General features: G+C 39.8%; 1 protein-coding gene across 5 annotated transcripts in view; it reads left to right on the plus strand.

The window, feature by feature from the left end:
• Window positions 1–2,271: 2,271 nt before the first annotated feature.
• GPCPD1 (glycerophosphocholine phosphodiesterase 1) overlaps window positions 2,272–27,524 on the plus strand; it is a 43,881-nt gene continuing 18,628 nt past the window's right edge. Inside the window, exons 1-12 of one of the 5 annotated variants that reach the window (XM_057384286.1) lie at window positions 2,272–2,331; window positions 9,380–9,465; window positions 12,595–12,679; window positions 13,634–13,727; window positions 14,347–14,409; window positions 20,036–20,111; window positions 21,936–21,977; window positions 23,190–23,313; window positions 25,104–25,347; window positions 26,330–26,492; window positions 26,584–26,716; window positions 26,926–26,980. In XM_057384286.1, the coding sequence (XP_057240269.1) occupies window positions 9,417–9,465; window positions 12,595–12,679; window positions 13,634–13,727; window positions 14,347–14,409; window positions 20,036–20,111; window positions 21,936–21,977; window positions 23,190–23,313; window positions 25,104–25,347; window positions 26,330–26,492; window positions 26,584–26,716; window positions 26,926–26,980 (1,128 nt within the window). In that variant the 5' untranslated portion in view covers window positions 2,272–2,331; window positions 9,380–9,416. Of the gene's footprint in view, window positions 2,332–2,875; window positions 2,990–4,218; window positions 4,309–9,379; window positions 9,466–12,594; window positions 12,680–13,633; window positions 13,728–14,346; window positions 14,410–20,035; window positions 20,112–21,935; window positions 21,978–23,189; window positions 23,314–25,103; window positions 25,348–26,329; window positions 26,493–26,583; window positions 26,717–26,925; window positions 26,981–27,524 lie in introns of those variants that run through there. The other 4 variants (XM_057384285.1, XM_057384287.1, XR_008966504.1 and 1 more) reach the window with 4 other exon arrangements.

The raw sequence follows: 27,524 nt of genomic DNA on the forward strand, positions 1-27,524 counted from the left end.
ACTGATCCAYGTGCTTTAATTACTGTACAGTTTTATATCATCTGAAGGAGTAGCTGAGACTTGTCTGCTGAGTCACAGGAAAGTGTGACCTTATCTGACCCAACCATATTGAAGCAACTCCTTAASGAGGAGGAGGGAAACAGAAGTAATTCTGGCAATCTTAGTTAAATGTAGACTTTTTTCWGGTTAAGTAAGTCAACATAAAATASTATTTTCCATCCCAYCCTTTTCCTACTTGCTTTAYACTGATATAGATCTTTAATAAAATGAACATATTGAATCTATTTAGGGCCTAAATTGCAATTTTTAGCTACAGTGAATTACTGAAGGACATGCAATAATAGTTTGAAAAAATAAAGGCATTTTTTTGAAATTAACACTGGGGCTGAATGAGACCACTTGTTATAATTGTAGTTTTTTAACAACAACAATAAAAAAGTTATGATTTCATAATGTGTCTGGAATTACATCAAATTTTTGAAGAGTTTTACATACCAAACCATGTTTGAAAGTGTTCAATTCTATCCCAGCTTTACAAGTTCCTTGAACTAATAAATCTTAAAAACTAGTAARAGAAAAAACAACTAAACATTCACTTTTCTAAATACCGTTTTCTCTAAAGTTTCTTCATCCTCTTTCTTCACTCAGCAGTGAATACACCTGTAGAAGTGATGGCTCCTAATGTTTTGCTAATTACCAAGGGTTTGTAACTGGAGTAGTTAACATCTTTGTTTAACAAAGGAATCACTTTCCACCAACCCTCYCTCCTCCAGAGGAATTCCTCTTACCTTTTTCACTTCAAAATGAGCTGCTTTCAGCTATAAATTTCCTTCTACCATATGTTTCCCCCTAYCTTTCTTTCCTTGAAGTAGAGTATTCTGCACTTGCAACACGAACATGTAGACCTCAGCATTTTAGAAGCATTACACACTTTTCTGATATTCATCATCAGATATTAACATTAGCTTTCCCTACAACATCCAAGGCTGTGTCAAAAATTACTTATAAGCAGGGCTAGATCTGCAGGGTGTTAATGAATGGAAAAGAGTCCTGTATTTAAATGGCATATGGAAGGACAATATAGAGCAGCATCCCTAACAGGATAAATGGTTCCTCTGCACAGAGTAAGGAGCTGGTGAAATTATCAGAGCTTCCTATCTCAGCTACAAAACACAGCGTCACAAACACACAGAAAAAAAAACCAGTTTCCCTTTATCTGCTACTATGTTATTGGGTGAATTCCTGTGGACTACACTTATTTTAATAAAATCAGGCCTCAGGAAGGCCACAAGGCCATGTTCCCCAGCACAACACTACCTTTTAGTGCAGCAAATCTCCTCAGGGTCTTCACACATTGGTCTCATCGATCGTGAAACAATCACACTTACACTCTGCCTGCAGCTTCAAAACTCCAGCACAGATATTCCCACTTGGGTTTGCCTTGGCACCATTACTATGAAAGATGTGGTTTTGGCTGTACCATGAGTGACAGCCCTTTGGTTCATGTGACTGGGCAAGGGGGCAAGCAGATATGGACAGAGAAAGAGGCAAAGCCTGCACAAGAGCAGGGATGGCCTAAGACACATAAATATCGGACTTTTGCAAAGTGTGCAAAGCAGGGTACACTGACTTTTACTACCTCACATTTCAATGGATGACAGAGGCTGAAACCTGGTGACAGGGCTGGGACACCTGCACAGGGCAGGGCCTCAGGAAAGCACACATAGGAACAGATGGCCACCATCAAGGGCAGTATCTGCCCCTTTATACCACAAAAAAAAAAACAAAACAAAACAAGCGTATCCTTAGGTGCTGTAAACTCACAGCCAGCTTAAGCCATTGCAAACCTTAAGGAAAGGGCTCCCTGTCTTTTGGGCAGCCTTACACTTCAAGGCTGGGTACGGASGACACGGACTGAGATGCRGGGATCTCGAAGAGCATGTGGATGGCAGCAGAAGTGAGTCACCTCAACAAAGCCMCAACCCCGGGCTCAGGCCCACCCTCCGCACCGCCTCACGCCGCTCTGAGGGGCCGCTCCCTCAGCGCCAAGGCTTTCAAGGGATCTGCGCGCGCCCGCCCGGCCGCCGCTGATTGGCTGCGGCCGAAGGGGCGGGGCGGAGCCCGCGCGAGTGACGCGTCAGCCGGGCCGGTCACGTGGCCGCCCCCTCCCCGGTGCGCCCGGGGCAGCTGGATCCGGCTGCCGGCCACGCCGCCCCCTCCCCGCTCTSCCCCGCGCTGTCAGCGGTCCCGGGCRCAGCCAAGGGGAGCGTCGGCAGCGCTGCTCGCAGCCCCGCACCGAGGGGTGGGCAGCCGGGTGCAGCGCTCGGCCAGGTCAGTGCACGCCGCCGGCCGAGGGGGCGCGGGCTCAGCAGGGGTGGGCGCGGCAGGTCGGTGTGGTGGCGGCGGCGGCGGCGGCAAGGGACGGTCGATGCGCGCTCCTGAGGAGGCCTTGGAGGCTGGAATAGGTCGGTTCGCGCTGCGGTGTCGGGAGAGCGCTGCGGGAGCTGCGCCGCGTTGTCTGAGGAAGATACCGGGGGCATAGCGCGGGGAAGCTCTGGTGCTTGGCCCTCGGGACAGGTGGACAGGGCAGAGCTCCCCCGCCGTGCGCAGGCGGCCGCAAGCAGCCCCTCAACCTCTTGTACCCCTCACAGCCCCCTGCGCCCCTCACAGCCCCCTGCGCCTGCCCCCGCTCCGCGCACTCCTCCTGAGCGCCGCTGCGGGCCCGCCTCCCGCTGCTGTCGAGGAACGGGCCCGGCCCCCCCGGGCCTTTCCCGTGCTCCCGTTGGCCGCGCTGGGGAGGGCGGGGGCGCCGGGCTGGGTCACGTGGCTGGCGGGGGGCAGCTGGAACCGGTTGGGGCCGCGCCGCCCCCTCCCCACCCCCGTCAGGCGGCCCCGGGCGGCGGCCCCGGCAGGAGGGGCGGGGAGCGCGGGCGGCGCCGAACGCAGCCCCGCACAAAGCAAGCGGGATCCCGGAGCGCCGCTCCGCCAGGTTAGTCGGTGCCGCCGGGAGGGTGTCGCGGTGGAGCTGCGCGGTGGCGGGGGCGCGACTGAGRAGGGTCGGTTTATGTGGGGAGGGCGCTTAGGGAGCGGTGCCGGTGCGTTATTTGAGAGGACGTGAGGGGAGGCGCGCGTTGTCCGGGGAGCGGGATGTCACCCTCCGGTTCCCTGGGAGGGCAGCGAGCACATCGCACTCCCGGCGCTGCCCGGCCGGGTCTCGGCTCTCACCGGTGAGGCGGCTCGGTGGGCGGCGGGCCGGGCRCTCGGTTTGTTTACGTCCCCGCCTGAGGCTGTGGCCCGGGGCGGTCCCGCKGCTGCCGCATTATGCAAGCGGCCGGGCCGGGCTGGGCCGGGGCGGGCTCGGGGACGTGGCGCGCCGCCTCCCGGCCGGGTTTCCGCTGCGGGCGGTGCTTGCGGGGCCCGCGGGGAGCTCTCGGGGAGCYCTCGGGCCGCGTCCGGCCGGGCGGAGAGGGGCGGCGGGCCGGGCGCGCTGCGGCGCCGTTGGGCTCTGCCGGGCGAGGGGCGGGTGCGCTGCGCTGCTCTTTGTCTCGGCTCTGGGCTAAAGGAACACGGCGACGATTCTGCCGGCTCGTGGTTTGATGTTATTGATCGCATAGGTGCTAGTGAGGCAGCTCTAGATTCATCTGAACTTTAAAAGTTAATCTGTTACCTGCGCCCTAACCAGGCATAGGAGGCACAGATTCGTTCTTCCATTTTTCTCCTTTTCTTTTTAAATTAATGGTTTGTCTTCTTAGTGTTTTAATTTATCAAAGATAGTATCAATGCTAGATAGAGTTAAGCCTTCAAGATATTTTAAATGCTAATGGTAGAGTGAATAGTTGATAAGTAGAATTATTTTTTAATTATTCTGGCACTGCTTCCTGTAAAACAACTATATAAGATATTTTAAAAACAGGAGAGTGAGGCTGGTCTTGAATAGATATTGGTAATTTAAACTGCCACAAAATTAATCTTTCAATAAAGCACATTGCTCRTCAACAGAATGGATCCGGGCTTTGGRAACCGGTTAAAAATGTGGTRTRTTCAGAGCTGTGGGAACATTACACGTGTTTTTTGTCCAAGTCATTCCTAAGTGAGGAATGTTAGTGTGATCACAGAGAGCTAAATTACTCCTTGCTCAGATCTTGTCAGCCATACGTTAATAATAAACAACTCTTCAGAAAAAAAGGAATCAGACTGATGCCGTTCTGTTTCACTTAGAAACATGCCTCAGCTGTTTCCTGTCTGTTTCAAGAACTTTGCAAAACTGCTCTGACWTAGCTGAGACGGAAGARTYTGTCACGTGGACAGGTATTTACCAAATTCTGAAAACCATAAACTTATTGTTACTTAAAACAAAGCAGATACATTGTAGGTAAACAGATAGAAGTTTTCTGTTTTATTATTAGGCCTGGCTTGGCCCTGCACTTAAGTGGCTAAATTGGTACTGAAAATAGAATCTTAAAAATATTTTTCTCTATTGCTGTGTATTTACGTGATGTAATTTCAGAAGTACCACTTGGGCTTTCCAAATGTCAGCACAAGCCTGTTGGTAAAATTTCAGCCTTTGAATCAGAACAGCATGTTCAGATCTTCYGTGCAAGTTTGTTTGCTGTCCAGTATTAGCACTGCAATGCAGAAGGAGAGACCTGCTGACTTTCTGGTCGTCCTTGCTCCTGCAGTCAAGGTGCAGCRGGGGGAAAAGGAGGGGGCAGGAAGAACCTTCTGCTTGTTTGGTTGAACGTGAAGGAGTTGATGCTGTAATGCTGTTTCTAAAAATTCTCCTCCTACAGGGAATGCCCTGACAAATAGATCTGCCCTAAAATCCAGGTGTCGTCAGCTATTGTTACRTAATTTTCTTGCATACCTCATTTGTTGCTTTAGATGTATTCTGTGGTATCTGGTAAATTGTTAGTGCTGACCACAAGTAACAAGATCTGTTCATCATGCTATGAGATTAATCAGATATAACTTGTTATCAGTGTTACAGTCTGTGTCTTAGGCTTGCATCTCTTCTTTGTTTGGCACAGCAGCAGATCCGATGCATGCTGGGTTTTCTGCTGCTGTGTGCAGCACAGCTTTCAAGAAGGTAAAATCTAAGCACAGCACCTTCTCCAGCAGTGCTTGGCAGTGTCCAAGTGCAGGGTTCATGAGGGAGGCTGCAAGGCGTGCTCTGTGTCAGCCCCACTGTGCCCTCCCAGCTGTCAAATGACTTGGCTGGGGCTGTGGCACCTTTCCCCTGCTTCAGCCTGGAGTTGCACTGTCCTTGGTGTTGATACATCTCATGAGCCTCTTCTCTTAAGGTGGAGAACCTTAGAATGACAAAAGTAAAAGCCAAAATACTCCAGCTTTCTAGTCCTTGCCCTTTGTATCTTTATATGCAAAAAATGGAGAAATATTTTGAAATGTTTGAGCATGTTTACTTTCTGGATTGTGCACTTTGATGACTGTGCACCGTGATCTGTGATGAAATGTGTGCTAACATTATGAAAGAGCCTGTTTGTGCAGAGATGGTGGTGGTGGTGGGTTGGTCTTGGCTGGGTACCAGTTGCCCACCAGGGAGCTCTATCACTCCTCAGGGCGTGGGGCAGGGGGAGAAAATAAATTGGAAAAAGCCTCAGGGGTTGAGGTAGAGGCAGTTTAATAAAGCAAAAGCAAAGATCATGTATGCAGAAGCAAGGGGAAACAGAAGGTTTTGTTCTCTGCTTCCCCATTAGGGAAGTAGGGCTTCAATATTTGTAGCAGTTACCCTGGAAGACAAATATCTTAAATAACGAATTCCTTCCTTTTTTTTAGCTTTTTTTTTTTCCTTCATTTTTAAAAATTTTTTTATCTGTCCATCTCTGATCAGTTGTCATGATAAGGAGTGTCCCTTCTGTCAGTTTGGTTTGGCTGGCCTGGCTGTGTCCCCTTGCAGGATTTTGCCCACCCCCAGGCCCCTGGTGATAGTGAGGAATGTTGGAGAGCCAGCAYGGATGCTGTGTGAACTCTGCTGTGTTATCGACACCTTTCTAGCTGCCAGTACAAAGCACAGCACCACCAGGGCTGTTGWTGGGAAAATTAACTCCATCTCAGCCAGTCCCAGTACAATGGACTTTGTTTTTCTGCAGCTAACTAAGCAAATTCAGTACTAGAGCAGGGAAAAGTGTTCTTACACTGAAAATCAGATGTTTGAAAGTACTAAAATCCATTCCAGGAGTTCTATGGCGCCTCTGTACTTAGYTGTCTCCTTTTAACTGTCTAATTACCTTTGAAAAATCCCACTAAGTGCCTATAAAATTTATTAGCTTAGAAAAAATTCAYCCATTAAAAAGGTACTCTGTAAGCTGTATTTTTGATCTCATTGGGAAAATCTGTGTATTATCCAACCATCTTTAAATATAATGTTACCCAAGAGAGTTTTGATAGCTTTGCATCAGAAATTTTTACTGTTAGTTTATTAGGTAGAACTTGGTGGCTTTTTGTGGGGAGAGAAGCAGAGAAATGTGACACGTTGTGAGTCTGATAGTTCTTGGCTTTCCTACCAGCACGTTGCCAAATGTGATTCTCCTCAATAGATATGCTGAGTGTAAGCAGCCATTCTGCAGCCCTTAAGAGTTGATGAGATCAGCTTTTAATTCAGGTCTGTCAAGGTAGTTGCTTGAAGTGTTCCCTGCCTATTTTTGAAAGCCCTCTGTCCAAGGAACAAAGTTCAAGGCTTTCAAAGTCTCCACAGTTGAAAATAAAAAATCCCATTGTACTTCAAGCCTGCTCTTGGACCATTAGAATCAGARGCTCAAAACCTGCCCAAGTTGCTATTAAAATATCACTTGTATTGAGTAGAGAGCAGWTACTCTGCCTTCATGGCTGCTATGAATTTTTATGACTCTGAAATTCGTTCAGTATTTATCAGCTAGGCTATTATATTCCAGGATTGCCCCAGATTATTTGTTTTGTATTTATCTAAGCCTGAAAAACCATATAAAATATGGCACAGCAAGCAGCCAGCACCTCTTAAATCATATTGGAAAGATTAGGGAAAATAAGGGTGGGGCACAATAATCCACTAAAGCTGAAGGCTTCTGAAGGGTTTTAATAAATCACCAGACCTGTAAGCCAGAAGGTTCAAATGAAATTCAAGCTTTTGAATTAATAACTTAAGTCCATGTTCTGTTATATTTTTGACTGCAACCAAAAAATATTTTCGTCTTCCCCATCCATGATGACTTTTTTTTTTTTAAAAAAAAAAAAAGAGTTATTGCACAAGGATTTCTAGTCTGTAGATCTGCTCAATTGATTTTRTTAATATTTGCTGATTAGGAAGTATTTATCATTTTTAATGTAACTTCTAATTTGTTTCAGGTCCCTTAAGCAGTTATGACATGAACCCTTTGAGCTGAGGATTCTTTACATCCTCCTAAAAATCCATCTTTACAGGTGTGAGGAGCAAAGAGGATTTTGTTCTTTGCCAGCTTCTTTGGTTAAGGAGTACTGAAAATCGGAAGGATTTTACAAAGTCAGTTTATCAAAATGTCCCTACAATTGGCTACTGCTGTATAGAAGAGTAAAACTATTTTGCTTGGCCATTTAGAAAAGACCACAACTGTCTTGCAGTTAGGTACATAGAATTTTTACAAGATTGGCTAAAAGCTTTATAGACTTTGGAGGATTTTAGATGATTCTCTAGGAACAGTTGAGTAGTTAGTTAATTTGCAGTACGATGGACATACAGGTTTTTGTGGAGTTTAATTTTGAGTCATTGCATTAGCTTTGGAAATTGCTTTTTTTTTTTTCTTCTTTTTTTTACAAGGCAAAAGCATAGTCTTCTTTGAGGAACTGGGTGTAGACTTCAGCTCTCACTTTCCTGCTTTGTAGACTCTTGCAAGGCATTTTTGCCTGTTTCATTTCCCCTTTGGTTCCTCTGCCCWTTCAGTTAAAGACTGTCCAAGCAAGGACAATTGGTGAACAGCCAAGCCCCTGACTGCTCAGTGTCATCATAAATACACACTGGTAATTTATATTMTCTGCTTTAAACTGAGATCTTTTGTCACATCAGACCAGTTTCATGAGTCCAGTCTTAGTTTCAGCACTGAAAGGTGCTCTGCTTCTSTTTCTATAAATAACTGCTAAAAACAAGTGCTAGAATGTGTCACTTAGTTMATAAAGGGAATGCCCTTCATGGAATTCCTGTTTATCAACTGCTTATTTCTAGCTTCTGTAGTCTAGGATTTTATCATTCACTGAAATGTGACTCGTGAAAGATAGATGCAGGATTGGAATATGTGACCAGAAGCTTTGATGTTACTATTTTCTTGCTCTCATTTTACCACTGAAAAGTCATSTTCCTTGGTATGGAGAGGGAAAATAAAGGAGGGGAAATGGGAATGTAAACTAAAGGCAGCTGTAGTTAAAATAGGAATAGATTGAGAGGAGGAAGAGAAGATCCAGAAGAAACAGTTCTGAARGTTAAATACCTGCAGTAACATTCTAAATGTCCACAAGGAATGAGGTTTGATGATGAGCTCCCCTCCCATTTGGCATCTGACTGTATTTTCCTTTCAAATCATGTTTAACTGTTCTGTGCCCTTTGAAGGCTTGTRGTAGAGTTAATGAAAAGCAGATTTTTCTTTAGTGTTGTTAGTTCTTCTTGATGTTATTATTGAAGCTGCTGATAAAGGATTGCTGACCAATGTACTGAAATAAAGAGCTTTTTGTCCTGTTCAAAAATAGCAATAGTAACATTCTACTTACTTGGTTAAAAAAAACCAAAACAAAACCAGAACACCCACAGAACAAAAAGCCTCCCACAGTGATGTAAAGAAATRGATTCATTGAAACCATTGCAAAATTTATTCTGCATATAATTAGTGTAATTATTTTGTAGCTCATGCCCAGATGGACATACTTGGGTGATGACAGTTTAGCCACATCCATWTGTGGACTTTGCTATGACTACTGCTTTTGTAAATAAAACAAAAGGATATGATGCATCAATAGTGTTTCTGCTGTAATGGTGAGAGTGGGATTCTGCCAGGTTTCCTTCTTAAATGTCTTAAAACCTTCCACTGGCCTCCTTGGGAGCAAAATTAGTCARAAAGAGGGTTTTGAAAAATCTCAGCAGAAGACTGGTAAATGCTGCAGGATACCGATACTCGCATATGGTATTTGATTTAGTAGCCTTTTTCTTGTGCCAGTGTTGMAGTAGTGCCTTCTGCAGCTGGATGCTCCTTTCTGGGCCTGCAGCTGACTTTAAAGAGTTTCTGGTTTTACTGCTCACTCAAACAGTAATATCACAAGTAGCTTGCTTCCCTGTAAGTGGTGGGATTTATGTTTCCTCTTACTTAGGACAGCAACAAATGTAGTGATTGTTCCTCAAATTAGTGTMTTTTTTCTCCCCCTATAGGAGATTTCAACTATCCCAAGACAAAAGTTCTGCAGAAATGACCTCTTGTCAAGTCACTTTTGAAGTAAAAGGATCATCAGCACCAGGTAATCAAATCATGCTTTCTCCTTTTTGTACGGTTTACCTGAGACAAAACTTAATAGAAAAGTGTTCAGAGGCTGTCATGTCTGTTTTTCCTCAGAGATAAAAGAACTTATTAGTTCAACTATCAAAATGATCAATCATTGTAAAATATATTGAGACATTTCATGTATGAATTTGAAAATGAGAGTTGGGAAATAATTTTTACCKCTTTCTCCAAACAATTTCATAATGCGCTAGAGATTTTGATGCTAACTGAAATGGCTATAATTGGTTTAAAATTTTCTCTCTCTAGTGTGGGAAGGAGCATTTGTATTCTAAACCATATTTAGGCATAGATGTGTTTGTTCTGTTTTTTATTCTCTCTCCATCCCTGTTGAAAGTTCTCCCAAGATGTGACTTCTGTCAGGAGTTAAGAAAGAATATGCAGCTTAATTCAGTATTCTGTCTATGAAAAAAGAAAAAAGTGTAAAATAGCTTATGTAATCAAAATGAAGAAARCAAAGTATCACATCAGGTAAAACATGAAGATTTGGTGTTGATAAATTGTGCWGATTRTGTTGACSTTCATCTTCAGGAGCTTGGAAGGAAGGTGTTGTGRTTTAACCACAGCTGATAACTAAAGTCCACACAATTRCTCCCAACCTCTCGTGTGCCCCCAGCCCCTCTCTGGTGGGGTGAGAGCAGAAAGGGCCTTGATGCTGTGAGCACTGCCCAGCAGTAACTGAAATACCCTCTACTATCAGCACTGCTTCCAGGACAAATTCAAAACACAGCTCCTACTAGCTGTTGTGAAAAAAATTAACTCTACCCCAGCCAAAACCTGCACAGAAGTTCACCAAAAAAGTGATTGATGATTGCCTAACAGAAGCAGATGAATGTGGGAGCAGATGGGCAAAACTCCTGTGACAGGCAAATACCAGATGGCAGAAGTGTCTCCTGTAGTTGGCGGGGAAGAAAACGAATGAAACATTTTACAAATTTTGACATCTGCCCTGTGTTAGACCTTTCCTGTGTTTCTCCCTAGTGATTTGGCTTTTGGGGGCTGAAAACTGACACTCATTGTGGCCGTAAAGCTGTTAATAAGGAGTAGAGTTTTTTAATAGCATTCTGGAGAAAATTTTTAAATTGAAGAGTAAATTGACCTTAGSTCAAGTGAGACTGTACAGCACTGGTGTAGCTGTACAATGGAGTGTTGCAATCTGTCCTGCTGACACTGTTGTGATGGCCCTGTCCCTAGCAAAGTTGACTTTGGATGTACAATTTCTTGTACYAATAATATCTGCAGTGAAAAGCAGGATTAGTGACAGTTAGATCCTGCCTCAGTGGCTGTTCACAAAGAATTATCTGGAAATAATTACAGCATAAAGAGRTGACACAAAAGGTTGCTTTTGCTTATGACAATATTGATATTGTTGGTTCTTTTAAATTATTGTTGGATCAGTGAGGCTGTTGCAAGCTTTGATTTGGGGCAGAAGGCATAGATTAATCTTTGCAATAACTGAAGAAGCTCTGCCAGGAGCAGCCTTGAATTCCATGACAAGGGGAGGGGAGAAGTTGAGCCCCCCTGAGCTTGAAACACAAACCCAACCCAAATCCCTCTGTGTTTAGAATTTTCTATGAGAAGGCAGTTTATCATGAATTTCACTTGTGGTTTACTGGGATAATTCAAGCAGTGTTTTACAAATCCTAATTCAGCCTCAGGGTAGTTGTTGAAGGGAATTTAGGGGTGGCCACAAAYCATATTCAAGTGTTGCCTTTTGTGTGTGGTACCATAATGAGTGAGGGGTGGTCACTGAATGTTCACTCAGGTTTGTTAAAAATAGGAGCCCAGAGAACTTTTCCAGCTGACACCTGTTAAGAAGAATAGAATTAAATGGCACTTCAAAGACTGGCTGTGTGTRCAGTAAGATTTTTAGGTACTGCTATTTTAAAGAGGTTGTAAAATAATTTTAGCTTCTTTTTATATCTCCAGTCAGAAATTCTGCCTATATGGTATTCAGGTGGTCTTCCCTCCCCACTTTATCTCTGCCCTGCTAAAACAAATCCTCRTGTGCCTCAGGATAGGGTGGAAAAGGAAAAGCACCTGACGTAGACAATTGTTTGCAGGGAATTGCCTATTAAGTATATTCATTATGCAGATTTTTGTCTTGGGGGAAAAAATAGTGTACACTTGTTGCATACAGCCTTTTCTACTTTGTGTCTTTGGATTATTGTGTCTCCAACACTGTTGCTTTCTCACTTTGGGGACAGGAAACAACAGTCAGAGATGCTTGGTGCTCAGATCTTTTCTAGTGCTTAACTATACTTKAAAAATCCATATTTTCTCAGCCACAGCTTTTTATTTCTTTTTTCTAAAAATCTTGTAGAAACTCTGCAAGAGCAAAATACTAATTTGTTCTTTCCATTAGTATTTATCATTGTTGYTTTTCTTAGATCCWTRTAAGTTTTATATTAAAAGCAAGRGTAAGTTACAGTGATACCTCTRGGATATCCCAAAATTAAATATACTGTTGTGACCTTTTGGATTCTTTGTGTATGTATGCATTAACAGAAGTGTGGCAATTTCATGTGGTTTTTTTGTGTAGCAATGTTACAKTTTTATATCCAGTAAAACCTGAAAGCACAGCAGCAAAATTAGCTTCATTTTKTCTTGGAAATCAAATGAATTGGATATGTTGTCTTGGGAGTAGTGCTAGCGACCTCCTGTTTGTCTGTGCTTTCTAAATTGTTGGTGTGAATTTGAGAGAATATGTGCATAGATTAAAAAAATACAGAGTATCTAGGGAAATAACTTAAGTTATTTTGACATTRAACATTTTACTGTGAAAATTTGTCTGCTGCATTTCCAGACATGTTTTGAAAAATATTACTTAAAAACAGTTTGGAAGCCAAGCCTTTTAAGGGCTGGGGTTGTCAGTGGTCCCTCTTTCAGATCCTTAGGATGGTGAAGAAAATGCTGTTGTAATTTTGGGTGGGGTAAGATTCCTTTCTAAATGGACAGGAAGGATTTTAGATGAGTGGTTCTGGTGTATGTATTTAAAATACTTGAAAGTTTGACTGTGTAGGCTCTTTTTAATGCCATATAGCCTGGGGTGGTGATGATTGTGGGTTTTTTGTTTGGATTTTTTTAGGAGAGGTTTTTGCAATATGTGGGAGCTGCAGTGCTTTGGGAAATTGGAATCCCCAAGTGGCAGTGGTCCTCCAGACTGAGGATATGTAAGTTGGTTGTGATTTTTTGGTTTTATTCTGTGGATTTTTTTTCTTCTGTTTTGCATTTTTTTACTTGTTCTGTTTGAAATAGCTGGAGTTCTTGAGCAATGAATTTATTCTGACTTTGAGTTTGTAAATGAATTTATTCTGACTTTGAGCTACACGTACTCCAGAATACATGTAGTAGAACTCCAGAATTTCTTGTGTTGCCCTTGAGCATTTTGAATACTTAGCATTATCTTTGAAAAAATGTTCAACTTCAGGGTGCTTTTCTGGTTACAGATGATGCTTCTGCTGTTGTGGCTGACATTTCAGTAGTTTAGCTGTAGATACTTGAAATTAGAAACTGCTTTGGGGCCATTCTCAGTCCCATGGCTGTGCAGCAGGTTATAGGAGATGYATAGGATAAAAAGAAAATAAAGACTATAAAAAGGTAATTATTGTGCTAGAAAGTGATGGGGAGTTTATTTAAACTGGGARTTGCATTAAAACTCTTAAAGCAGGRGGKATGTGTGTATAAGCAAGAGTATACATAAAGAAAGTTTAAATGCAGTGCAAGAATTCAGTATTTTCTTAAAATGGTGCCAGCTTATGGCAGCTTGTGTGATGCAGGAAAAGAGGGCTTGCAGGCTGTGTTTGTAATTCTGTCTGTGACTTGCTGTGGGATCTTGGATGGGTCTCTGAATTACTTCATGTTTTCCCCATCTGTTAAAGGGGGATGCAAATTCTTGCTCTCTTGGAGCACTTCAGATCTGTCCATCAAAAAGTGCAGTTTCAGTTCTAAGTATATCTTATGTTTTGTGCATGTTTGGCTGAGGTACTTGGTAATAACTTTCCATGAATCAGTACACTAGAGTTTATTTTAGAATATCACTTACACAATTATCTGAGGTGGCTCTTAGACTGTATTTTGAAAATTTTGGTTTTGGTTGGTTGTTGTATTTTTTTTTTTCTCCGCAGTACAACTGTGAAAATATGGAAAGCTACTGTAGAGCTTCCTAGAGGAGTTCCTGTTCAGTATCGRTATTTTAAAGGATACTTTCTAGAACCTAAGGTATGTACAACCTTTTCTACTTCAAGTTGGCTCATCCCTAGTAAACATTCCCATATTTGAAATAAAAAAGGATTTCCTRTGTTAAACATGAGTTATTTTAGAAATAAGCCTTAAATTGCAACATGTGAAACATTAAAACACTTGTGTACATACTCACAGTTCACTTCTGGAAATACATGACCATATGCTGTTAACTTTAATTATGTTCTTTCTTTTACCAGTGTTAGTGTTCTAAAAATTTCAGTGATTAAAAAAATCCCTGATATTAATATTAAGCTTAAATAATTTGGTGAAATTCTYATAGTTAGAATTGGAATTCCAACAGAACATGGATCTCAAGTGATCCATGGAAGGAATGTGATAGAATATATCTATAGCTTCCATCCTATATGATGGGATGGAAGCAAGTGATAGTAGGAGAAAAATAGTTAGTGTAGGAGGTGCATTAACATTTGCCTGATCTACTACAGTTTTTAAAATGACTGCAGATTTTTTTGGTGAAGCATGAGAAGTATTAACCAGATTTTGTGCTGCATAATTAACGTAAGTTAATTTCTTGTGGTGAAAAGGTGAAATAAGGGATGAGGCATCCCATTGTTTTATGTATGTTTGCATGTAGGTATTTGCACAACTTGGAGGGGAAAAAGCTACCCAAGAGACAGAGACAGATGTGTTTTTCCAGGTATTGATGTCAAAGTTGCATATGACTAGAAGTTACATAAGTTAGAGTTAAATGTGAGTGGCAGTGTACTGGTCTGTAAACACTGCACCAGGATAAGGGGAAGCTCTGCAGATGGGATGAGGCTGCATCCAGGAAAAAGTTGGGAAAATAAGCAGCTACTCTTGAACTGTTCTTCTTAATATCAAGTAATAACTTGAAAGAAATTTAATACTTCCTTTGCTGTCTTTCTTATTCTGTTAATATCCTGTAGCTTTTCAGCCTGGGCTTTAGTTCCTCATTGAAACTGGGATTGTGAAGGCTGTAGTTAAATGTGCAAAGGAGTTACAGAATCATCTCATCAATATCTTTTAAATATTTCAAATTACTGTCAAGAGCATGTAAGTTTTTGTCAGCCTTTTTTTCTACTAAAAAATACTTGGCTGAGGTATCATTTCAGTGAAGRATACTAATTTCAAATGAAACACAATTCTGTTTTTTTCATTGCAGCATGTGAAATAGTCTAGTCAGAAACTGGGCTTTAAATTGGTACTTTGGGGCAAAAAAAAGGGAAGGCCAATAATAGACTTCTTTTGCTGAGGTCAAACTGAGGCCAAAAGTAGATCAATTCTTACAGCCTAGCAGCTCTATTGGGATTCTTACATTTTTTTGCTTATGCCCATAAGTTTAAATRTAAGCAGTAACACATTTGAAAAAGCCAAACTAGTGAGCAGAGATTAAGCCATAGACAATAGACAATAGAATTTCTGTTTTACCATTTGCCAAAGTTTACCCTCTGTATTGGTGAGTGTGTTTCTTTGAGTAGGTGCTCTGTATCGTGCACACTTTTTGTACCGTGTGATGCAGAGTCTGCCAAGGTAAGTATGAATTTTATGCAATACCAGCATAAAGAGCTACTGTACATAGAGAGCAGGAAAAAAGGAAACCACCCTACAAAACAAAGTATGGGATTTCCTGGGGTGCAGGGTTATCCACTTAGTGTGTCTGGCTTGTACYTGTTAAGTGCACAGGATTTTAATTTCTTGCAAAACAAAATCTTTGGAAGCAAAGAAATCCACATACAATGTTTTCTCCCTCTTTTTGTAAACTTTTTGAAGAACCATGAAAACGTAACAGGAATATCATGTACAGTGTAGTGAAGATGAGACAGTATATGGAGAACTTCAGCATTAAGGAAATGCTGAAAAGGGAAAGATACTTCTAAGTTAAATTGTTCTGAATATTTTTATTTCAGTATTCTTTCCCTTAGACATTGCATGTAATTAATCTCCTGAAGTTGACAAGCTTGCAGTATATGATCTCTGATGCTTAATTTTTTATATCAGTGCAATTTGATGTGTAGTAAAATAAGTGTCATCTTAACTKTATGTTCAAGTCTGAGTATATGAATTTGACATCCCATAATTAGTAAATCATGCTGATGACAGATCCACCTGAAGTCAGACTTCCCTTCTACAGCAACTGTATCTGTGAAGATGCTGGAGTTGGACRTGGTGACAAAGATGAGGGTGATATTTGTTTGCACAGAGAAATGTTCCCAGATTATCCATAGTAGTGCTACAGGCTAGATGTGAAAATAGAATAACTGACATTTTATTTAAAAAAAAAAAAGTATTTTTCTCACCTCCCTTTAAAAAGACCACCATTTGATCTTAATTTTTTTTTACTTGAAGAACAGTATAATATAATGGGAAWTCTCTTTTGTTTGTACTGAAGCATGTTGGTGTTAACATGGTTGGGGTTATGCTAATAGAGCAGGTTTTTATTTTAAATACTAAACACATTGAAATTCATAGAATTTTTACATGAATACAAATTTATATACAGAGAACATTTTACTATAACATTGGTGCCAGGTCTTGGCTCCTGCCTATCAAGACATTTTACTATTTTGTAAACATTTTGATTTTAAGCATTTAAAAAGAAAAATAAATACACACACTTGATGAAATAACACGGTAACTTAAACTATTTTGTTTGAGGTTGTTCTTTCCATAAACATAATCTGGTACCAGTGAGCTCCCTGTGAGGATCTTCCTGRGTTTTATTCTACACTCACTTTCTGTTAGTGAGGCACAGAGGGGGTGGGTTATGAGGGGCTTTGTGAGATTCACCAGAACTCCCTTGGCTGGAATTTTTCTTCTATCTTATGTTTTAGAAGAATAATTTTACATGCAATGTTTGCATGATGCATATTTGAAAAGCTTAATAAGGTACACACTTTATTCTGTTAAGTTATGCTCTGTTTTTGCTTTTAAAACAGTAATTAAGCATGCAAGTTCAGGGTTTCTTCTTCCAAGGCAAGTGTGGAAGAACTAAGATATCTCTGCATGTWGCAGGACTTAAAAAATTGGATTGGTGAACTCTTTTCATACTTGCTGATAATGGTTTCAAATGAGAGTTAAATTTACTTTCTTGAAATGTAAGTAAATAAATCCAATTAGTGCCTGGACTGGAGTAATAAAGRTGAAACTTAAACCTAGATTTAGTAATTAATATCAGAATGCCTTAGAAAGGCTTTTTCTAGATTGAGAACCCATGGTCATCCTGACAATAACAAAGGCATTATTATGTGCTGAGATAGAAGATTGTGTGTTAAACTGTTATTGGAAATACTGAGCTGTAAAATCTGTATTGAGCTCAGCMCTTCCTGCAAGGTGACTTTTATGTGCTGTTGCCTTGCAAGTTAGATGTGATGGCTGAATGGCTTGATTTATTTATTTTAGTGCTTAATAATTATCTTTTACATGATACAGAAATCCAGAGAGATTTTGGTCAGAAATGCAGCTTTAGCAATTAAGTCTAATTTAGCTGTTTCATATTATTGAAGAAGATCATTATTCCTGAAACATAGTTTTAATTAGTAAAGTGCACTTGGATAAATGTGTTTGTGTGGTGTTTTTAAGATTTGGTTTGGGTCCCCCCCACTCCCATGCCTACTTTATTGTGCAGCTTTGAATCAGGAACCTTGGAACTGATCTCCTAAATTGCCATTTAAACATCCACAGAAGTGTTTTCACTCTTTAATTGTACTGAGTACCCAAGCACTTCAAGCAGATGGTGCATCTGCTTTGAACTCTGAACCATTATGCTTGATAGCATTTTACCCTTAATTTCAAAAGTGCCTAATGACTGCTGGGGAGGCCCCAGCTTCTCTTAGTRTAAGAGGACTTGATCTTTAAAGAAAGTTCTTGAATGTCATTTAAAAGCTTTAAAATTGCATGAGATGCTCAGCTAATGACATCAAGCAATATAATGTTTGTGTTGGCTTTAAGAAAAATGCAAATGTCTGCATTAGTAGAAAAGGATCCACTGTACCACTTAGCTCAGTGTGCTGCCCAGTGAGATGCTTAGTGTGACATTTGAATAGATGCCCTTTTAACACTGTCCTACAGAGACTCTTTTGAGGTAACATTACCATATTATGAATATTGATGGYGCCTCATTTAGTTCTGCTGCTCACTGGGCTGCTTTTCAAATGTGGTCAGTATATRCCATGGAAATTACATTGCTATTTTAACCTCGTTGTAACAATGGTTTMTGTTACATGTAATTAAAACATTATTTAAATGCCTATAAACTCAGAGATGGTCTGAGCAGGGATTGAGAGGGTTCTTAGTTATGCCTGTGCTTGTTCTCTAATCCACTGCCCTTTTTTTCCAGGTAGCTTTGCTTGGCTCTTCTTAGTATGGAAAGTGTTAAGGGTTCCTGGCATTAAATGCAGTCCATTGTATTCCTTTCAGGAGATGAAATTGTCCTGATTATATCCAGCATGGTGTCCATGTTGTTGGGATAATATTATTCAAATTCATTAATCATTTTAGAACCAAAATTTAAAATGGACAGTTACAATAAATTGGTATTTTCATACACTGTATTGGAAGGGGTTACAAGAAGAGCCTGTGTTTGCCTTTTGAAGAAAACAGTTTAATTTGTGTTAGGAAGATTTGCATAGCCCAATTTCACAAACAAAAGTTGTGCACGTGTTCCTGGGAGGTGCTGTGGGAGATCTTGCATGCCTGCACGGTGGGAGTAGATGGCAGCCTTCCTGCTGACAAACATGGCTTGCAGCTTTAGAAACTGTGACAAGCAAGTGTCAGTGTGCTSTGAAAGAAGGGAAAAGAAACTTCTCATTGTTTACTTTTCTAGAGATCCTACTAATGGTCCTTGTGGCAGCAGTGAGAAGCTGGGAATTAAAATTGCCCTATAATAGGAATAAATTGAAAGCAGTAATATAATTTTGTCTATATTTACATGCATTCTGTCTTTAGAACGCAACTTTGGGCATATGTGTTTTATTCTGACATGACTCTTTTAAGTATGAATGCCTCTGAACTCGTTGGGAAAATTGCTTTAGCTACAAYTCACAGAGAAACATGTCTTTACTGAGAGCACTTGTTAAATATTTGGTATTAGCTGTTAACTCACCCAAAAGCATGGTAGATTAAATGTGTTCARTGTATGTCAAGTAATCCCATCTGCATGTAAAGAATTTAAGTGAGCTGTAATAGAACAAAGCATTACAGTCCTGTGTAATTACATTGCTGAATTTGAAGCTTGTCTGGATGTCCCTGTGGATATGAAATCTATTTAAACAAGAACCTGAATTCTGCTACAAGCTGGCGTTGAAACTTCCATGTCATTGGCAATAGGAGCGAGTCTTTTTAGAAATAAGAGTTACTTAGGCCCTAAACTCCAAAATGACAAACTGGAGCTATTTGACAGTGGTTTTTACATCTGATAGTAACAACTGTGCCATGCTAAGGGAAACTTCTTTGGGTGATTGAGCTGTGAATCAGGCATGTTCTTTCTGGTTTTAAGTTGTGGTTACGTAAAAGCTTTTACCCAGAAAACTATTTCAAGCTCTAATTGTTCTGAAAGAAGAGATTGTGTTATTGTTCTGCATATCTGTCTGAGTYGTGGCTATATTGGTCAACAAACGTCTTTTAGTGGACAACAATATTTCTTTTTAATGAAAGAATTAATTTATACTGCTTCAGCTGTAATAGGCTGCAGGGTCTTCATTGCTGGCTGATTGGATCAATTATTTATATTTTAATTAGATGGTAAATAATTTGCTCTTCCATACCACAGCTAAAATAACTGTGTTTAAAGTCTTTGAATTCAGTTAGGCAAATTTTGAAGGAGAACCCACCCCTGCAACTGCTATGTGCATGAGTACATGCTGAGTGCTGTTTGGAATTAGAGATGTGGGGCATGTTTTTCCATAAACTGTTGCTGTTGCTTGAGAGCAGTGAGCACTCTCAATGAGTTCAGAGACTTTTTGTATCAAAAGGAAACTAAAGTAGTCCAGTGGAGTATCTGTAAGCACTAAAGGTTTGATGGTTYCATGTAACTTCTCAGCCATGTCAGACTGTCACAAGTTTTGTCATATGTATTCACAACACATCAAATAGAGTCATCAGCAGTTGCAGGGGTAAGAAGCCTCATCTGTTTTCTTTCTTTCTCCTTCAACCTCTCTCTCTCTGTTCCCCTCTCTCTCTTCTTCTTCTCTTTCTTTTTTCTTAAATCTCTAAGTTTAGCTCACGACCATCCCAAACAGCTTCATGGGTACAAAGTCAGATCTAACAAAAGAAATTATTGCAGAMATTTAACTTTTAAATTACAGACTATCGATGGTCCCTGCGAAGTCATAGTTCACACGTGGGAGACTCATCTACAACCACGATCAATTACCCCTTTAGGTATGGGCATCAACTGCATCTGTTTGAGGCATATGCATAAGATTGCTGATATGCTGCACACTGGTTTAGAGGGATTGATAGCTATAGTTGTAAAATACTTAAATTTATTAATGTGGGGGAGGTATAGAATTTTTCTTTGCACAACATGGGCCTTACTCTCAAAATTTTATATATGTGTATATATATAAGTGGCTTCAAAATGGAGTGGATGTGAAATTGTTTGCTGTCATCCTTAAGATTATGTGGGCTGGTTTTTTTATTAATTTGGAATGGTAATAAATTTCTGTAAGCTTAATTCTTTGAGACTAAGGATCCATATTATCTTTTTTAGAGAAAATGGGGGAGGGTATGAAGTCACTGTTGTTTTTATTTAAGTATAATTTAGAAAGTAAAATTTTAAACCAAAATGTTTAATTAGGCTTCTTTAAGTAAATGGGTTAATGTAAATAGAAATGTGAGTGGACTTATTTACCCGTCAGTTTAGCAGAAATGTATTTTGCTGAAAGAAAGGGTGGCATGCAGACTTGCATAGAAGTTACTAATGCTTTTGTGRACGGGGAAAAAGTTTGGGCTTTAAGAGTGACTGAAATAACCTTTGAATGTAGCTTGTAGTTTAGATCTCYTATGCTGCTATGGCATGTTTTATGCACTGTCTTTTCTAGCACATGAAAAATATGATTTTCTCCACACTTAGAAGTTCACATTTGTTAAAAACTTTCTGATGATTTAAAAAATGTCTTTTAGTAACAAGGTGGTATCAAAGAAACTGTCTGTTAGTTGTGAATAGCACCATGATCACATTTGTTCTCCCTTTGCCTCTTTTTTAAAAATTTCAGTTGAATTAGTTGTGGYTTTATTCCTGGAAGAAGATTATTTCTGTATTTGTCAGTAACTGATAAGGGAAGCAGCCTATCCACTGTTAGGGCCTAGACTTTATCTCTAAATTTAGATTGCCTCATTCCAAGCAGTTAGGATTCCTTTTTCCCCAAGTAATACTCAATTCTTCATAAGCAGTTTTTAAGGAAATGCAGCAAACACACTGTGTTAGCACTGGGTCATTATGATCCCAAATTGTTGCCTGTGCTTATTAGAAGATTAGGTTAGGAGGCCTATTATTCCTCTTAGGGGAAAAAAAAGGGATTAATCACTGCAGAGGCAAAATGATTTATGATTTGAGATTTATGTTTTGAGAAATGTGTGGTTTGTTTAGGCTATGGCAGTTCTGTTAATGCTGGTGAATTTACCTATTGCCTTAAGATTATTAAAGCTTTGGAAAGAGTAAGGGTAAAAGTGAGTGTGAGCTGAGTGTTTTGAGTATTTCATGCTAGGTTGATTTCTGTCATGTGGACAGAATAAGCATTTTAATTGTGATTAACTCGATTTAAAAGCTTTTATTATAAATCTGCAGCAGGATAACTTTCTTGTATGTTTGCAAGAAACTTTAATGTCTTTGATGTTACTTTGACAAGTGAAGCATCTTAGATTCTAGTAGGATGTAGATATCAGCAAAATATTGCAGCAAGCCAGAAAATTATGCAGCTTTTTTTTTTCTCTTCTCAGTTCAGATTACTTCAAGTGAAATGTGGCATTTTGTGTGTCGTTCTTTTTGTGCAGAAACTAAGAAAAAAGCATAAATTGGGATAAATCTTTATAGAAGGTTGCAAAAAACATGCTACTTTGTCTGTTTCAGTTTTCCTACCTTTTTTAGATATACTTTTTATAAGTGAAGTGGAAAAGTAGAATTAATTTAACTTGGCAATGATTTTTTTAAAATGTGGATACTAATTAGTTCTTTCCATTCTTTTCCCTTCCTTTTAATTTTAGAAAATGAAATTGCTGTCGACGATGGATGCTTTGGAATCTGTAGTAAGTGAGATACATTAACCTTTATTCTATACCATGAATTTAATTTAAACAAGGTTAAGTCTTGTAATTGAAAAATASTTGAAGTTACAAGTTTTGAGAAGAATTGCCTATGATTGCTTTCTGTGCTTTTACAGCTATTTTTRTGTCCATCATTTGTCCATTCACACTCAGGCTGTTACCCCTTGAAATGTCTGTAAAAGACTGCTGTGATGAGTTGAAGTGTTGTTGCTCTGATGATGTTAAAAGTTGAAATTTGGAAATTTTTAATCATGAGCATGTATTTTTGGAAATACCGAATAGACTTTATTTTAATACCTAGCCWTAGAAAAATGCTTCATGCTTAGAAAAACACAATCACTCAAACTGAATGTTCCCACTCTGCCTCTTCTGTTAGAGATGGAACTGTTAAAAAGTTCTCTAAACCCACACAAATGTCTGGCTTCTGGCAGTTCTGACCCACCTCTCACTTAATGTTCAATCCTTGGACACTTAAGGTGACTCTTTATCACCTCATCTTTGTCTCATACATCTTGTCTTCAAGCTATTCCATTTTCCCCTCATATCCTCATCAAATGATGGGTTTGGCTCTTTAGGAACTCATCAAAAATGTGGGCTTTGCTTCAGCACTTGGTTTGCAACTTGTGTTTCTGGTCCTACTGCTTGTAGGCTTTCCTTGTTTTGATGTTCAGGTTGAGGATTCTCCATGCTTTCCATAAAAACTGTTGCTGTTCCCTGTCCTGCAGACTTGCACTGATTWTGATGAGCTAATTGGGCACCTCTATCTAAACAGAAACAGGGAGTTTCTAATTGTTTATGAATCTTCAGAGTTTCTGCCACTATTATTCCTTGTATTGGGAAATCCCAGGACAAGGGAATGTTACTCCTGCCTTTGGAGGCTTAACTTAGCTCTTGATAGCATAAATAGAAAATTAACACTGGAATAGTCAGTGCTGTCCTGCAGACAGTTTACACATGATCATGCTCCTGTTTAACCCCCTTAAAATCCAGCAAACAACTGCAGCATCTATTGTCTGTTCTGGATCTTTCCAAAAACCTGGGGAAAGGCTGCACTCAACAATTGCTCTTGTGTTAATGTAGAGTAAGGCTGGTGATAAGGAGGATTATCTGGAAGATGATGGCAAGAGGAACTGTCTAGGTCTCCCTAAAATAAGTYACTAAAATGTCTTCTCCTTTTTGTTTGATTTTTGGTAGATGGTATTGAAACTGTGGATGCTGGGTGGCTGACGTGTCAGACAGAAATTAGGCTACGTTTGCATTATTCTGAGAAACCCCCTGTACTGATATCTAAGAAGAAATTTAAAACATCACGGTTTAGGTAAGWGCTTTCTTGTTTCAGTGTGCAATTTACCTCATGTTAATTGTCAATAATAGTGGAATTTTTTTTAAAACTTAATTAATGTAGCCTTTAATTTAGGTTTGCTAATAGCCTGATTTCCAAGYAGTAAAGCACAAATACTTGCTCCATACTTGGGGTTTCTTGCTTTTTGGCTGGAACTTTAGTGTTCTTAGGCTTTTATTTAAATCAGGTTGATGCTTTTCTCTGCAGAGATGCCTCAAAAAGCAGGCATTCTTRTAACTCTCCAGTTAATTGTCAGAAATGGGTATCTTAGCCCTGGTGTTTAGAGGACTGCACCGTTGCACACMGTGGATGAGGATTTGGCTGGATGGTTGCTCTGGGTGTTGTGGTCAGCAGTTTGATGTCCAGGTGAGGACCAGGGCTGAAAAGGGACCATGGACAAAGGCCTGGAGTGACAGGGCAAGTGAGAATGGCTTTAAACTAAAAGAGGACAGGATTAAGTAGATATTAGGAAGACAATCTTTAGTGTGAGGGTGGTGAGGTACCGGCACAGGTTGTCCAGAACTGTAGTTGCCAAATCCCTGGAGGTGTTCAAGGCCAAATTGGATGGGGTTTAGTGGAACCTGGTCGAGTGAAAAGTGTCCCTGCCCACACAGCAGGGGGTTAGTACTACATGATCTTCAAGTTTCCTTCCAACCCAAACCATTCTGTGACACTTGATTTCTTTCTTTTTTTTTTCAGTTTTGATTTGATTCCCTCTCCCACCAATTCCAGGTTTTCTGATGAGRGGAAGCTTTGTTTAATGACACTCTTCAGTGAGATTTAATACTTACATTGTGCTCTCTACAGCTTTGCCTTTTYTCCTTGTATGTTATAGCAGGTAGAGAGATCAATTTCTGAAGMCAGCTTCTTGTCCAAATTAAATGTCTGGAATAAAACTTGATAAGCTGGATGCATTCACTGAATACTCTGTCCTAAAAATTTGGATCTGTCCAGTACTTTCTGTGGCTGTCACTTGGTATGGCAGTGTTGTTTCTCAAATTTCTGGAGTACCTGTCTTGTGACTTATTTTTTAATGAGAGTATTAATAGTGTGGACTTGGTGTAAGGTTTCTATAACTGTAATTATTTCTTTGAGGTATGACTTCAGTTTTACTGGTGAATTGGCATCTTTTGATAATCCTTTATCTCAATCTTCTGTCTATGATGCAGGAAGGGATTTGGGTTACTCATGTATGCTTATACCACTGACATAACTCACTTTATGTGGAAGGTTTGCTCAGTATGATAAAGGATTTTGAGCCTTATGGAGAGGCTTTTGCCTCTCAGTCCAGGATTTTTCAGGAATCACATTCAGTTTAAATGCTCATTTAGGATTTTTCAAGGAACTTAATTACTTCAGTATTACTTRTCTGCCTTATCATAGAAACATAGCAGCAGCCATCAAAATTTGAGTTTTGATCTTGATGATTACTGCTGTTTTCAGTGCTTTTCATTAGGCTGTTGGCATTATGGGTATTAATCTGTACAGGAAGGCTGMCAAATAGTCTGGTGGAGTGCTGCTTCTCAGACCACTAGTACAGTGGTCGTATTTAGCCAAGTTCAACTTTTAGCAGTGACTTGAGCACTGAAATCTGACTTAAATATGATTTTGACTGGCTGCAAACCCAGTGCTGTTCTGTGGATGGTGGTGGTGAAACAATTCTTATGTTGTATGAGCTTCTGCTTGAGCTTCTTTCTAAATCTCCTACCGTTTGTAAAGACCCTTCAGTGACTTAACCATTTTGTTTTGTGTTTGTGGTTGAGCAGAGTAAAACTGACCCTAGAAGGCCTAGAGAAGGATGATGAAGAAGAGACCCAAGAGAAGACATCCCCTACTGTCCCTCAGAAAATGGCAAACACAGTGGAGTTCTCCTTAATCAGTGACAACGACTACAAATGTCGGCAYTCTCAGCCTGACTCTGGCTATGCTCTGCAGCCAGACAGATGGATAGAATACACAATACAAACCATGGAGCCTGATAACTTGGAATTAATATTTGATTTTTTTGAGGTATGTCTCTTTATCCCTAAGAATCAACTCTCCTGTTTGGAGCTTGAGTCAGTTATTGTGAAGATTTCACTGTTGAAACTGGGCTACTGCCTGAGATTGTTGATCTTTAKGGTTTGCTTACACAAACTGAGACTGCTGACTCTCAGCTCCTTTTGTGAGTCTTCTTGATGTGACACAGAAAGCCTTTCAGTTCTGCTTATTTAGGAAGCAGTACAAATTAGACTTGAATCATTGTGTGCAGTATTGCATGTTGTTATACTTCTCCTGCTTGAACCTGAACAATGTGTATATAAACTGGTTATATCACAATTTCTGAATCTAAATTTTTTCATTTTAAGCAAAGGAGATTTCTCTGAACTAACTAGTGCAAATTAAAACTGGATTCTCACTACTGTGTCTGTTATTTTGCAATATTTTTTGCCCTGGAAGATCTTGGTATTTRAAGTTCTTTTCAAAAGAAAGCAGCTTATGCAGAATAGAATTTTTGAAGCATTCTCTTTTTGGTTTGAAAAAGCCTTCAAGATCACTTACAGTAGTAATTKTGAGTGTCTGCATAGTTCCTGAACTTGATTATGGTCAAGTGCACATTCTGCCTATTAGTTCTTCCCTGCACATGCATACAAAGTTTTTTAGCATTTTAAGCATATATATCTTTGCAGTTAATTTTTRTTCTAAACATGGCTTGGGCATTTTAGAAGACAGACTATTCCATGCATGTAATTTTAGTCTGAGAAGCTTGTCAAATATAAGGGATGTCAAAGACAARTTTGAGTTTTGTAGATTTCTATCAGTATTTTAATATTCCTGATAGTAATTTGTAACTTGCTGTTACAAAAAAAAAAAGTTTTAACCTGAAGTTAATGTTTTCTATAACACACAAGAAACTTGTGTTGTGTCCTGAGGAGCAAGGCAGAAGAGATTCTTTAGAATTCTCACATCTAACAGTAGGGGTTTTGGGTTTTTGTTTGTTTTGTTTTTATAGGAAAATTTAGGTGAGAAGGTAGTACAAGATGATGTGCTCCCAGGTCATGTAGGCTCTGCCTGYCTCCTGTCATCCACAATTGCAGAACTCGGAAAGAGTGCTGGAATTCTTACACTTGCTATTATGAGCAGAAATCCAAGGAAGACAATTGGAAAAGTTAGAGGTACAGTTGATGCAAACAACAGATGTAGATAACTTTAYTCAAAGCYATCTGCTGTTTACTGACATGTGAAACATTGGTGTTTTTCTTGCAGTGGACTACATAATCATTAAACCCATCCAGGGATACAATTGTGATATGAAGGCTTCGTATGCAAAATACTGGAAACCAAGAACAACTCTAGATGTGGGACACAGGGGAGCAGGAAATTCTACAACAACAGCTAAGTAAGTTTGCATTTTAAACTGGGGAGATTATTTGGTGTCACTGACATCAGCTGGGGAAGCAATGAGCCTAAAAAGCTTCAACCATATTCATTTACTTCAAGTATCAAGTTGTGGGTATTCCCTAAAATAAAAATTTCTGATTTGTATTTCTGTTGTTTCAATGGACTTCTGTGCTGCAGCTAACAAMCCCTTTTTCTTGGCTGTTTCAGACTTGCTAAAGTTCAAGAGAACACCATTGCATCCCTGAGGAGTGCTGCAAGTCATGTATGTACACACATTTTCATACACACAGCACCTGTGGAGTGCAAACTAGGCTGGCTTGTATGCTTAATATGCATGATTCAATACAGTGAATGGTAAYTGCACTGATGGAAATTAGATCAAATCACTGTGGAAATTGCCTGGGTAATGGGAAGTTAATAGTAGGTTGGACTCTCATTCTCAAGTCCCTTAAAAAAAATCTGAACTTCCATTTAGTATATTCTGGTGATATTCTAATACTGGGGGAATTTTAATCTCAACCCTGTACAGATAATTTGAAGAAATGAATAAAATTTTGGCACTGCTAGAGTATGTCAGCATGCTCTCAGGTGGCAAAGGTCTTGCTCAGGGACTGCAGTGTTCCAAAACTTGCTGTCTGAAAATGTGACTTGGGAGCTGAGCTGGTAGAATAAACTAAGCCTTGTTTTGGTGCTTGCTACACTGAAAACTTGGAATCCTAAGATAGAACTTGCAGTTTGGGAGATACCAACTCCTTGTGCCTAAATTCTGTGATGAGGTGGTTGCTTTTAACCTTGATCACTGAAGA

This window comes from Malurus melanocephalus, unplaced genomic scaffold (assembly GCF_030028575.1).
Source record: "Malurus melanocephalus ecotype Western Australia unplaced genomic scaffold, MMel_1.1 scaffold_695, whole genome shotgun sequence".
In the NCBI taxonomy this organism is placed as follows: Eukaryota; Metazoa; Chordata; class Aves; order Passeriformes; family Maluridae; genus Malurus; species Malurus melanocephalus.